Source organism: Oncorhynchus mykiss, chromosome 15, assembly GCF_013265735.2.
Source record: "Oncorhynchus mykiss isolate Arlee chromosome 15, USDA_OmykA_1.1, whole genome shotgun sequence".
NCBI classification, from domain to species: Eukaryota; Metazoa; Chordata; class Actinopteri; order Salmoniformes; family Salmonidae; genus Oncorhynchus; species Oncorhynchus mykiss.
The window spans coordinates 23,759,127-23,774,084 of NC_048579.1; the positions used below are offsets into that span (position 1 = coordinate 23,759,127).

The 14,958-nt window shown below is 42.3% G+C and overlaps 1 protein-coding gene across 5 annotated transcripts in view; it reads left to right on the forward strand.

The window, feature by feature from the left end:
- The window catches only part of LOC110489839 (uncharacterized protein C8orf34 homolog), a 169,770-nt gene that overhangs the window by 92,458 nt on the left and 62,354 nt on the right, over positions 1–14,958 (forward strand). For all 5 annotated transcript variants that reach the window (XR_005036066.1, XR_005036067.1, XM_036944102.1 and 2 more), the window contains exon 7: positions 2,538–2,704. Coding sequence is in view for 3 of the 5 variants with exons in the window: in XM_036944102.1 (XP_036799997.1) it covers positions 2,538–2,704 (167 nt within the window). In the remaining 2 variants the exon portion in view is untranslated. The remainder of the gene's footprint in view (positions 1–2,537; positions 2,705–14,958) is intronic.

Below are 14,958 nucleotides of genomic sequence, written 5' to 3' on the forward strand. Positions count from 1 at the left end.
GCGTCTTCGTTTTGGTGCATCCCCCGGGATGAATGGAACTGCCTCGGGGAGTTCAAACAAAGGATCCAATTCAGGGAAGTCTAATTTCTGGTCGAAATGCTGGTAAGTGGCCTCCAATCTAATATCCAAACTCATTTTTGGGGCTGTAGGTAATAATTTGAGAATCGTTCCGAGCAAATAATGTAAGAAATAACACACACACACACACACACAAAATATATTGCAAAACTGTCTAGGAGCTAGAAAGATGTTGTTGATAGGGGTGAATCTATAGCTTTCTAACAGGGAAAAAACAATTTCCATAGAGTGTATCGCATCTTACTAAGTAGAACCAAAAGGAAGGCCTGGGGCTTTCCTGGGTGTGCAAACTTAACAGGAAAAACTCTTTGCTGTGGCTATAATAACATATCCAATGTTCTAACTTCTCTTCCTGTCTATACGGTGTGAAGAAAAAGATGAGGAGTAAATGATTGAAGCAGATTAACACAAGCCCTAACCATACAAACAAAGATACTGATAACTAAACCAAGAGTTATCATTGGTGTCGTTTCCAAAGGGAGCAAATTAAGCATAGTGGGCAGGACAGTCAAGGAGGTGGGCAGAGCATATTTCCGTTTGGTAATACCGACTCTGTGAATTGCACTCCTTCTAAACAACACCATTTTTTTTTACAACTTTTAGAAAGGGTCAAGTCTACAAAATCTGTTCGTAACAGATTATAGTTTTAGGAACAGAAAACCATATTGAGATTGTTTCATCAATGAGAACATTTTCAACGAGCTCCATCTTCACTTTCCACCACCGGACTTCCTTTCACCACCATATTTGGTGGTGAGGGGAGGTTCTAAATGGATGCTTTAGATTCATACACCCTGTGTCATGTCTGGGTTTCTCCTTTTGTCTGTGATATCAAATCCAATTGGATTTGTCACATGCGCCGAATACAACGCTTACTTATAAGCCCTTAACCAACAATGCAGTTTTAAGAAAAATAAGTGTTGAAATAAAAACAACTAATAATTAAAGAGCAGCAGTAAAATAACAGTAGTGAGGCTATATACAGGGGGTACTGGTACAGATTCAGTGTGTGGGGGTACAGGTTAGTTGAGGTAATTGAGGTAATATCTACAGTACATGTAGGTAGAGTTAATGTGACAATGCATAGATAATAACAGAGTAGCAGCAGCGTAAAAGAGGGGGTTGGGGGACAATGCAATTAGTCTGGGTAGCCATTTGATTAGCTGTTTGGGAGTCTTATGACTTGGGGGTAGAAGCTGTTAAGAAGCCTTTTGGACCTAGACTTGGCGCTCCGGTACCGCTTGCCATGCGGTAGCAGAGAGAACAGTCTATCACTAGGGTGGCTGGAGTCTTTGAATTTTTTAGGGCCTTCCTCTGACACTGGTATAGAGGTCCTGGATGGCAGGAAGCTTGGCCCCAGTGAAGTACTGGACCGTACGCACTACCCTTTGTAGTGCCTTGCGATCGGAGGCAGAGCAGTTGCCGTACCAGATAGTTATGCAAACAGTATGCTCTTGTTAGTGCATCTGTAGAACTTTCTGAGGATCTGAGGACCCATGCCAAATCATTTCAGTCTCCTGAGGGGGAATAGGCTTTGTCGTGCCCTCTTCACGACTGTCTTGGTGGGTTTGAACCATGATAGTTTGTTGCTGATGTGGACACCAAGGAACTTGAAGCTCTCAACCTCCTCCACTACAGCCACATCGAGGTGAATGGGGGTGTGCTCGGTCCTCCTTTTCCTGTAATCCACAATCATCTCCTTTGTCTTGATCACATTGAGGGAGAGGTTGTTGTCCTGGCACCACACGGCCAGGACTCTGACCTCCTTTCTATAGGCTTTCTCGTCGTTGTCGGTGATCAGGCCTACCACTGTTGTGTCGTCTGCAAACTTAATGATGGTGTTAGAGTCGTGCCTGGCCATGCAGTCATGGGTGAACCGGGAGTACAGGAGAGGACTGAGCATACACCCGAGGGGCCACAGTGTTGAGGATCAGTGTGGCAGATGTTATCTACCCTTACCAACTGAGGGCGGCCCATCAGGAAGTCCAGGATCCAGTTGCAGAGGGAGGTGTTTAGTCCCATGATTCTTAGCTTAGTGATGAGCTTTGAGGGCACTATGGTGTTGAACGCCATGCTGTAGTCAATAAATAGCATTCTCACATAGGTGTTCCTTTTGTCCAGGTGGGAAAGGGCAGAGTGGAGTGCAATAGAGATTGCATCATCTGTGGATCTGTTGGGGCAGTATGCAAATTGGAGTGGGTCTACAGTTTCTGGGATAATAGTGTTGATGTGAGCCATGACCAGCCTTTCAGAGCAATTCCTGACTACAAATTAGAGTGCTACGGGTCAGTAGTCATTTAGGCAGGTTACCTTAGTGTTCTTGAGCACAGGGACTATGGTGGTCTGCTTGAAACATGTTGGTATTACAGACTCAGTCAGGGGCAGGTTGCAAACCCCGCCCCTTCCCATTCTAACCTCTCCTCTTCCTGTTGTAACCCCTCCCCTTCCTCTTTCTCCAGTGTGAAGATGGAGGGGAAGAGTAAAGGGTTGAAGCAGCAGCAGCAGCACCACAAGAAGCTCCTGGCGGCCATGTTGTCCCAGGATTCCTTTGACTCCGCCCATAGCTCCGCCCCCTCACTCACCGAGGAGGAAATAGAGGATGAGGATGATGCCATGGAACTGTTGGGTAAGATCAGAAAAATGTGCTTACACATTCACAAATTCACACACACACACACACACACACACACACACACACACACACACACACACACACACACACACACACACACACACAGGCATTCACGTACAGGGGTCGATGGGTTCACATCTTCTGCTCTTCAAGCCCCATTTTCCCACTAACAACTACTAAACAAAACCAGACTGAATACTGATTCACATTTCAAATATGCCAGTGAAGATAATGACTCTATTTTCATGGAGGGTCATTGAGTTCTGACTTTAAGATGTTGCTCGCGTCTTCATTACGGCTGAACTAGACTACCAAGTTCCACAACAACAACCACCTCCAGATATGCTGAATATGGAAAACACATTCATAAACACTGAACGGAATTTCCTTCCTTTGTGAATAAGAAACACTTACATGACAGTCAGGTTCTAGACAACAGATGATCGCAAATGGTCTCTCTCTATAATCTAAGAGGCAAGACAAATTGTGTACAGTAAATGTAGGATAACCATGAATAACAGATACATGATAATCCACAGCCAAACTAGATGAAACAAAAGTAATTATACACGCACACACACAACCACACACATTCCCATGCTGTAGTGTAGCTGTAACAGTATAACTTTAGTCCGTCCCCTCGCCCATACCCGGGCTCGAACCAGGGACCCTCTGCACACATCAACAACAGTCACCCACGAAGCATCGATACCCATCGCTCCACAAAAGCCGCTGCCCTTGCAGAGCAAGGGGAACCACTACTTCAAGGTCTCAGAGCGAGTGACGTCACCGATTGAAACGCTATTTAGCGCGCACCACCGCTAACTAGCTAGCCGTTTCACATCCGTTACATAGCTACTCCATGGTAGTACAGAATGGTTTAGAAGTGTCTTGCTGTGTTCTTCACAGTGCTTACAGCCTCCTGTTATCTGGCCAAGTAAAACTCAACTCCACAATGTACTGTGCTTTTTTCTGTGTAATTGCTATTCTCAGTAATTGCGTGCCAAATCCATAGTTTTTGATAAACTTTGCGATGTCGCAGCTCAACTCCGTTGATGTGAAGTACACTGTGGGGTTGAGATTTATTTAGCTGCCTGTTATCATGCCCTCTCCCACACACTGAGCACCAGTGTGCGTATGTGTGTGTGTTGGTCAAGAAATGTGTGATTCAACCATTCATAACAATTTAGGCTGTAATTCATAACGGCAATGAATGAGTGAACAAACAAACACTATATTCCTTTATATTTTTTGTTTGAGGGTGTTTTTTGATTCCCAGAAGTTTCTTGTGTGACTTGAGGTGCTTTTCCTGGATTACACAGTGAGGGGGGTGTCTGTTCTTTCTGCTCCTGTCACCTTGTCTGACCAGACACTGAGGTATCTTGTCTCATGTCAAATTCAATTTGTTTTCTTTCTTGTAAAGGTAGTGTTCTCTGTTATCAAAGCTCTCTCTCTCCCTCCCGCTCTCTCTTTCTCCCGCTCTCTCTCTCTCCTGCTCTCTCCTGCATTATAATCCTTACCTCCAGCGATAGGTAGGTAGGTAGAATAAAGTACAAAGGGGATTATCCCTGGGCTCTGGCTCTGTTGTAATGAAAGGCCTCATTCTTTTGATACACCATTCATGCTAAGGGAGAAACACACACCCACAGAGGGAAATAGCTGACTCATAGCCTTACAAAATGCTACTTTAAATCCCACAGATTACCTGCTGTTTTCTATTTCTTTCTGTCTTTTCCAACACCTATTGCTCTGCAGTATATGTTCAAATACAGATCAGCCAAAGTAATGCTTTAGCGTAGCATGACTTTCTGTAACGCAGGTAGACCGACTTGTTGTACTGAACAGAACAGACCACATCCTTTCTGCTCATTCCGGTCTGAGTGTCTTGCATGGCCACTCCCTCTCCCCAGATGGGGAAGCAGGAGTCCAATTACACAGTAGTTGACCATCTCTATCCCCTTTCCCCCTCTTATTCTCTCTCCCCTTAGTCTCTTCTGTAGTTAGTGACAGATAATCAATGTCCTCCCCCACTTCAGAAGGCTGTGTCATCTGCAGAGCACAGCACATCCAGAGTGCTCATTTGTAAAGTGGTGTCTGGATGAGCTGAAGTAGACTAATTATTCATATGTGTTTAATGTTTTCCCTGTTCGAGAAGGAGAGGACTCTGTTGGTCGTTTCACACTATATAAACCACATTTAATCAAAGGGGCATTTTGTGAGTTGATTATATGAAATGACCCTGCTTTGTCTTATCTCTGATTGATCATAATTCTGATAGCTGTGTGTCTGACTCTTAACAGCTATAGCTGACAGTCTAGTCCACAGATAGCAGATATTCAGAGGGGATGATGCAATGAGGTCATTTGTGATTCTGTGTGAAGGCTTGGCCTAATATAGTGAAGGGTTTTGCCTGGTACAGCCCATTGAGACTGGGCTGGTCCTGGTAGAGAGAGAGGGAGAGAGGTCTATCAGTCTTACTTAATGGCCTTCCAGACTACAGAAATACAGAGATGGTAAGGAGAGAAGAGAGATGCCCAGTGGTTGGTGACAATATGACTGTCCTATTGTCTTAATTAAGCTGACAAAAACAGGGGATTGCAATTATAGTGGACATCATGCGATCTGAACTTGACTTCAGATAAGCCACACTGTTTTGATTAGGACTCAGGAAGTTGTGATGGAGATAATATTCAACAGAGTGGCTGCGGTTCCAGATTTTCTGGAACCTGACTTGCTGTGGCTAATGATAGAGATTTCTCTGCATGTGCAGAATTTACTTTTATGTAGCTGCTGCCCACTCTGCTGCCCACTCTGCTGCCTTACGTAGCTTCTGCTCAGTGCTCCGCTGCTGCTGCCCATTTCTTGACCCTCGGAGGGAAACTTGATGTCACACACTAAAGCCGTATTTTTTTTTTTGTTTTACAGTCGAAGCTAAAGACATAGTCGACATGTTCGAACTGTGCATTCCTTGCCTCAAGCGCGATTGAATGTTATTTTTTCAGGAGGGGCGTTCGGCTACATGCAGCTGTCATGTTGATGTTGTGCACAAACAACATGATCGGCATGTTGGTACAAACGTTGTCGCCTGTTGTAACAGTATTGCAAAGGCTGTCTTGCGATTTCATGTTCTTCTTAGCTGCTGAGTTACATGCAGCTATTTAGGCCAGCATATCAAACACAAGCAAGACAGACACTACAGTCAAAATAGCGGTTTAATATTATTTTCTCATCATCATTGCAAACATTGACTCGTTCTTTTTACATCTACTTTCACTATGATATGAAGATGATCAATTACAAATAGTACGCTGTCTAAAGCGGTAGTTGACAAAGATGTAAGGACAGCGCACCGCTGTATACAGCTCGGCTGCCCAGAGGTGGAACAGCTGGGTATGCTTCTTGTGCTGCAGTTGCATGATCATTGAGAAGCGGTAATAGCGGTTCGTCGGGCCTGCATGAGGTTAAAACGCAGACAGTTTTTGGAGTGTTACGTGCTGCTATCTAGGCAGCATTTCAAACACAAGCAAGACACAGACATGCAGTCTAATTAGCCAATTAATGTTATTGTTTCATCATCGTTGCAAGCATCGGCTAAGCAGGAGGCAGACAGGCAGTCAGAGTATTAGTGTTCTTTTTTCAGGAACACTGGCTAGTGGCTACGACATGGCAGCAACTATACAGATTAGCCTACATCATCACACAAAACCTGGATGTGTAGGGACTGCGTCCTGCTTATGCAAGTGCAATATTCGTTATAACAGACAGGGGTTGTTTTTTGGAATGTTCATTTAAAATCGCTGCGCGGTTTTTATTTTAGCTGTCCCTACACAGGCAGAGACGGGCTACGTCATCATGGTTGAGAAGAGGGTGAGTAGAGAGAAAAACATGAAGGGAGCAGGTGTGTGAGCAGTAGCTACGCAGTGTGCAAAAAATAACGCAAGCGCAGAATGTGATTCGGATCCTTAGGTTCGAGAAAGAGATTTCTGGAAGGATGCGGTGAAAACTCTGTATTCACAGCCACGGCCTGTATTCGAAGGTTGCATCCCAAAAGACACCCTTTTCCTTATAGGTTCCTGGTCAAAGGTTGTGCACTATATAGGGAATAGGGTGCCATTTGAGATGCACACAAAGTTGTATCGATCCAGGAATGTAGTTTGTAGATCATTCATTGTTACAACAATCTGTGAGTGAACAAACTAGAAAAGTGTATGTTTGAGTCACTGTGTATATGAGGTTACACAGACCTCTAGTGGCCACAGATGGGAGCCAGTGACTGGCACTGAATTCTCCTGTGAACCATGGGGTGTATTCACTAGGGCATACCGTAGCAAAGCGTTGCGCAACGAAGAGTAAAAAAGCATTTCTTATTGGACTGCAGATGGTACCTCCCCGTTTTCCTCTGTTTTTGTCCGCTTTGTACGTACTGAACATGACCCTGGTGTTTATTGTTGTTCTCTATGGTTCAGACTGGGCCACTGGTGTCTCTCTCTCCCACTCGTTGAGCTTCTGCCAGACTCCACCATCTGTGTGTAGCAGAGGGTTACCAACTTAACACACACACAGCATGCCAAACTAACCAGGTGCAATGATGACTCTGCCACTTTCTGTAGACATGTGTTGTCACTGTTCTTGTTTTGACCAAACCAAACCACCATATTGTAACAAAGCACTGAGAGCTGGCATGGGGTACTGCATGCCTAGCCAGGAGTGTCTTTGTTATTCTATGACTCCAGTTGCTCACACAACTGTGATACTAAGTCAAGCCAGGAATAGGGCTTTTACGGTAAACGTATTACTGCCACACCAGCCACACCAGAGTCATGCTGGCAGTCAAATTCCACGTGATCGCTTAGTCACGTTAATTAGGCTTCTCCAAGCTCTGATCCTGCTGATGGTCAACTTGCTAACTGCCTGGTACTCAGCACTCTACTGTCCCTCCAATATATCTGACATCAATGCAAATGTAATAAAAAATCTTATCAAACACTTCATGAGAGTCTATGAGCTCATGTTGCGCAATATTTCTATAAGTTATGTAATTGCGTGAGAAAACAGAGTAATGGCCTCTATTAAAAAGAGGAGGTTCCCATCAGCTTTTTATAGTCTAGGCCTACTATATTTATTTTGCAACATTAATAATATTGAGCACATTGCTTATATTTACAACAGGAGTATAGCCTACCTAGCTGGCATGAAAATGAACCATAGGAAAACGTCCTCCATTCGCTATTTAAGTGCATAGATGACATGCATTTTCCCCATACGGGTACATGATAATGGTTCATTCTGAATCAAAACAAATTTCACACATATATTATTCAGGATATGTAAATACGAGATTAAATCAAGAATAGTCTGATGGGTGACAATATTAGCCTATCACTTGTGAATGATGACCAGCTTGAATGCAGTAAGGCAAATCATAGTCACACACCTCATATAGCCTAGCCCATAGGCATATACAGTGCCGTGAAAAAGTATTTGCCCCCTTCCTGATTTCTTGTTTTTTGGCACATTTGTCACATTTAAATGTTTCAGATCATCAACAAATGTAAATATTACACAAAGATAACCCAAGTAAACACAACATGCAGTCTTTAAGTGATGATTTTATTTATTTAGGGAAAAAAGCTATCTGAACCTTCATGGCCCTATGTGACAAAGTAATTGCCCCCTAAACCTAATAACTGGTTGTGCCACCCTCAGCAGCAACAACTGCAATCAAGCATTTGCGATAACTGGCAATGAGTCTTTCACATTGCTGTGGGGGAATTTTGGCCCACTCTTCTTTGCAGAATTGTTTTAATTCAGCCACATCGGAGGGTTTTCGAGCATGAACCACCTTTTTAAGGTCATGCCACAGCATCTCAATCCGATTCAAGTACGGACTTTGACTAGGCCACTCCAAACCTTAATTTTGTTTTTTTAAGCCATTCAGAGGTGGACTTGCTGGTGTGTTTTGGATCATTGTCCTGCTGCAGAACCCAAGTGCGCTTCAGCTTGAGGTCACGAACTGATGGCCGGACATTCTGCTTCAGGATTTTTTGGTAGAGAGCAGAATTCATGGCTCCATCAATCACAGCAAGTCGCCCAGGTCCTGAAGCAGCAAAGGAGCCCCAGACCATCACACTACCACCACCATATTTGACTATTGGTATGATGTTCTTTTACGCCAGATGTAACGGGATGCACACCTTCCAAAAAGTTCAAGATGTTTTTTTTTTGTCAAAAGTGAGACAAGCCTTTATGTTCTTTTTGGTCAGCAGTGGTTTTCACCTTGGAACTCTGCCATTGAAACCATTTCCCCCCAGTCTCTTTCTTATGGTTGAGTCATGAACACTGACCTTAACTGAGGCCTGCAGTTCTTTAGATGTTGTTGTGGGTTCTTTTGTGACCTCTTGGATGAGTCGTCGCTGCGCTCTTGGGGTAATTTTGGTAGGCCGGCCACTCATGGGAAGGTTCACCACTGTTCCAAATTTTCTCCATTTGTGGATAATGGCTCTAACCGTGGTTTGCCGGAGTCCCAAAGCTTTAGAAATGGCTTTGTAACCCTTTCCAGACTGATAGGTGTCAATTACTTTGTTTCTCAACTGTTCCTGAATTTCTTTGGATCGCAGCATGATGTCTTGCTTTTTGAGATATTTTGGCCTACTTCACGTTGTCAGACAGGTTCTATTTAAGTGATTTCTTGATTCATCAGGTCTGGCAGTAATCAGGCCTGGGTGTGGCTTGTGAAATTGAATTCAGCTTTCCAAAAAATGTGATTAACCACAGTAAATTCATGATTTAACAAGGGGGAGCAATTACAGTGCCTTGCGAAAGTATTCGGCCCCCTTGAACTTTCCGACCTTTTGCCACATTTCAGGCTTCAAACATAAAGATATAAAACTGTATTTTTTTGTGAAGAATCAACAACAATTGGGACACAATCATGAAGTGGAACGACATTTATTGGATATTTCAAACTTTTTTAACAAATCAAAAACTGAAAAATTGGGCGTGCAAAATTATTCAGCCCCTTTACTTTTAGTGCAGCAAACTCTCTCCAGAAGTTCAGTGAGGATCTCTGAATGATCCAATGTTGACCTAAATGACTAATGATGATAAATACAATCCACCTGTGTGTAATCAAGTCTCAGTATAAATGCACCTGCACTGTGATAGTCTCAGAGGTCCGTTAAAAGCGCAGAGAGCATCATGAAGAACAAGGAACACACCAGGCAGGTCTGAGATACTGTTGTGAAGAAGTTTAAAGCCGGATTTGGATACAAAAAGATTTCCCAAGCTTTAAACATCCCAAGGAGCACTGTGCAAGCGATAATATTGAAATGGAAGGAGTATCAGACCACTGCAAATCTACCAAGACCTGGCCGTCCCTCTAAACTTTCAGCTCATACAAGGAGAAGACTGATCAGAGATTCAGCCAAGAGGCCCATGATCACTCTGGATGAACTGCAGAGATCTACAGCTGAGGTGGGAGACTCTGTCCATAGGACAACAATCAGTCGTATATTGCACAAATCTGGCCTTTATGGAAGAGTGGCAAGAAGAAAGCCATTTCTTAAAGATATCCATAAAAAGTGTGGTTTAAAGTTTGCCACAAGACACCTGGGAGACACACCAAACATGTGGAAGAAGGTGCTCTGGTCAGATGAAACCAAAATTGAACTTTTTGGCAACAATGCAAAACGTTATGTTTGGCGTAAAAGCAACACAGCTCATCACCCTGAACACACCATCCCCACTGTCAAACATGGTGATGGCAGCATCATGGTTTGGGCCTGCTTTTCTTCAGCAGGGACAGCGAAGAATGTTAAAATTGATGGGAAGATGGATGGAGCCAAATACAGGACCATTCTGGAAGAAAACCTGATGGAGTCTGCAAAAGACCTGAGACTGGGACGGAGATTTGTCTTCCAATAAGACAATGATCCAAAACATAAAGCAAAATCTACAATGGAATGGTTCAAAAATAAACATATCCAGGTGTTAGAATGGCCAAGTCAAAGTCCAGACCTGAATCCAATCGAGAATCTGTGGAAAGAACTGAAAACTGCTGTTCACAAATGCTCTCCATCCAACCTCACTGAGCTCGAGCTGTTTTGCAAGGAGGAATGGGAAAAAATTTCAGTCTCTCGATGTGCAAAACTGATAGAGACATACCCCAAGCGACTTACAGCTGTAATCGCAGCAAAAGGTGGCGCTACAAAGTATTAACTTAAGGGGGCTGAATAATTTTGCACGCCCAATTTTTCAGTTTTTGATTTGTTAAAAATATCCAATAAATGTTGTTCCACTTCATGATTGTGTCCCACTTGTTGTTGATTCTTCACAAAAAAATACAGTTTTATATCTTTATGTTTGAAGCCTGAAATGTGGCAAAAGGTCGCAAAGTTCAAGGGGGCCGAATACTTTCGCAAGGCACTGTACTTTGTCATATAGGCCATGAAGGTTCGGATAGCTTTTTTCCCTTCATAAATAAAATGATCACTTAAAAACTGCATTTTGTGTTTACTTGGGTTATCTTTGTGTAATATTTACATTTGCTTGATGATCTGAAACATTTAAATGTGACAAATGTGACAAAAAAAAGAAATCAGGAAGGGGGCAAATACTTTTTCACAGCCCTGTATGTTTTGATAGAGTTTGTATCCCAACTAAAGTGGCCAAATAACTTCTTAAAATGAAGCACACAGCATAACTGGCATACATACACAGCACATACGTTTCACATTTGGGGAAGATCATTGTCACCATAACAATGCATCATTATAATAGAAACATGACATGCATAATTGCATTTGTGTTCACTTTTGAGAATGGTGTTTTCCAGCTAATGGAACATTCCTGCTTATAGCCTACTGCCATGTGCCCATTTCCTCTGCTTATAACGTGAAGAAATAGGCCAATAGTTTATCAATATTTCAAGCTAAAAGTTCTGATCTGTTATGTGAGCCACATTTGTGATGCTAGTGGTTGTGTTCATTTGAGATCTATCCCATCCCACAACCTTCCCAGACTGTGTTTGGAATATTTATTTCTCGCACAGAATAGAATAGGTCAACTTGTACTATGGGGGATAGTAGATTGACATAGACTTTTGCTGTTCGTTAGGCCTACTCATCTTGTTGGCTGATGAAAAGTAAATGTGGACAGTTCTTACAATATCTTGAATATACGCCTCGGAATTGGATGAGGACGCACACAGTTGTGTCCTCAAAGTGTCTGTCTTCACTTGTAGCCTGTGAGAAAGACCCGATCATGTGACGGAGAGCCATTTGAGTGAGAGGTGCTTTGGAGCATGCAGATGGGAGAAGGGAATTATAATGATTATATTCAGCCCAAGGGCACAACAGACACTGTCCGCAAATGGCACGGATTTGTTCAGGAAGCATTATGACCACACAAAGGGGATGCCGCAGGGAAATTCGAGGCATTATCAAGCGCTTGTCAAATTGATGAAGACTGATGATGAAGTGTGTACAGCCTGCGCTAAAAACAATGCATAGTTCATGCCTTTCATGCAACTTTTTTCAAATTATAATTGTAGTCGCCTCATGCAGCCTTAGAATGTATTAAAATTCTAAACATTATAGCCCAATATTTGTATCACAACTAAAGTTCTATAAATAACTCTAAATGAAGCATATAGGAGGACCTGTTTCTTTGCTAACCGCTCAACAGAGAATAGACGTGTTTGCTCTCTCCCTCAAATTGTTTGTAGATAATATATTTCCTATTTTATTCAGCTATGTTCAATTGTATTCTTCATGTTATAAAATAATATAAAATAATGCAACGGAATTGTAAGCAAATCTTGTCTGCTAAATGAACTAGTGTAGCACACAGCCATACGGCATAGCCACATCAGGACCTAACATAAGGACAACTCAGAGTATAATATTCTGTTCTTCTGAAATATACTTTATTTCTTCATATCATGTTTCTTTAGACCGGTCTAAAATAAAACATGGATTTATTGTGATGGTGTAGACTGTATTAAATGGATTTATTAGACTTTTAAAATGTAGATGTTCCAAAGGTCTGCATCAATGTGTTTATGTTCATTTACGGTCAATTACAATGAGACTGACAGTGATTTGCTTGACAATCACTGGCTGCCGAAATGTCATGACTGCCACAGCCCTTCCCAGGAATTATCATATTCTGTGACAAGCCCACTCCAGGTGTACATACACACACACACACACACACACACACACACATACACACACACACACACACACACACACACACACACACACACACACACACACACACACACACACACACACACACACACACACACACACACACACACACACACACACACACACACACACACCCACACATATCTTATCACAGCAGGGGCAAACCAACTCTCTGACCAAAATGGCTGACCTTTATCTCGTCATAAGAATGTTCATGTCAGTTGTAGTATTCTAATTCCTAATTCTATGGCAACGACCTCCAGGGAGAATATAGTATTTTATACAACCTTTTTATTGCGGCGGTGGGTGGCCCTGCGGGGGAGGGTAGTATGCCAGTAGTGTGTGCATGTGTATATCAGACCTAGGTTCAAATGCATGTGGTTTTGTGTATTTTTTATTCAAATACTTTTTTCTGTGCATTTGAGTATTTTCAAATACACAGCCCAAAACAAGTACTTTTATTTGATTATTTGAATGGTTATTTGTAAAAGCCAAATAGTCAACCAAACTGTCTCTGTGTCTGTCTTGTCTGTCTGTCTGTGTTTTCCACCATTAGAGGTAAGTGTGTTATAGACTGTTATAGACAGTGACAAATACTGGGGACTCAGAGGCTAGTTCATCACATTCATTTCTATGACATCACATTCAAGTATATGTCCTTATGCCTAGTGTTAAACTGCAGCACAATCCACACTGGAAAGTAATGTGACACAGGCTTAATGAACCACTGGAAAGTAATGTGACACAGGCTTTATGAACCACTGGAAAGTAATGTGACACAGGCTTAATGAACCACTGGAAAGTAATGTGACACAGGCTTAATGAACCACTGGAAAGTAATGTGACACAGGCTTAATGAACCACTGGAAAGTAATGTGACACAGGCTTTATGAAACACTGGAAAGTAATGTGACACAGGCTTTATGAACCACTGGAAAGTAAAGTGACACAGGCTTTATGAACCACTGGAAAGTAATGTGACACAGGCTTTACTCTCTAGGGGATTCAGGAGGACAGCAGGAGATTGAAATTGCATAATTTAACTGGTCAATAGTTTTTTTTGTCACCCTGGGTGAACATAACTCATAGAGAATACATATCACATGTGGCATTCCACAAGGGTTCGATTTTGGGTCCGGTACTGTTCAGTTTATATACTGTATGTTACCCCTTGGCAGCGTTATCAGAAAGCATAGCATTGATTTTCACTGCTTCATAGACGATACACAACTTTACATTTCTGAGGATTTTAGCTCCATAGATACATTATTGTACTTTATTAGTGATTTAAATACTTGGTTGGATCACAACTTCCTCCAGCTAAATCAAGACAAGACCAAGGTACTTATTGTTGGAGCCAAAGCACAGAGAGAGAATCTGTCCGCACATTTTAATTCACGGCAATAAAGATAAAACACCAGGTAAAAAACCTAGGTTTTATTTTAGAATCTGAACTCCATTTCGAATCACACATTAGGAATGTGACCAATATATATTTTTACCAGCTGATGAACATTACCAAGGTGTGGCCATTTCTCTCTCAGGCTGATACAGAGAGACTCATCCATGCTTTTATTATAAGTAGGCTTGATTACTGTAATGCTCTCCTGTCTGGTCTACCCAAGAAAGCCATTGGTCAACTGCAAAACATACAGAATTCTGCAGCACGGGTACTGACCAAGACCAGAAGGAGAGCACATATTACACCGGTTTTAATGTCTCTGCACTGGCTGCCTGTGAGTTTTAGAATACATTTTAAGATTCTTCTATTGGTTTTTAAATCAATCCACGATTGTGCTCCCCAATACATGTCAGACATGCTTTTAAGTTATGTACCCAGTAGGTCCCTCAGGTCTTCTGGCACTGGCCTTTTAACTATCCCAAAGTCAAGGACCAAGAGGCATGGAGAGACAGGCTTTAGTTACTATGCCCCTGGAATAGCCTTCTAGAGAACCTGAGGGGGCAGAAACTGTGGACATATTTCAAAGAGAACTTAAAACACACCTTTTTAGTCATTCAGTTTGTATTGTTATTCTT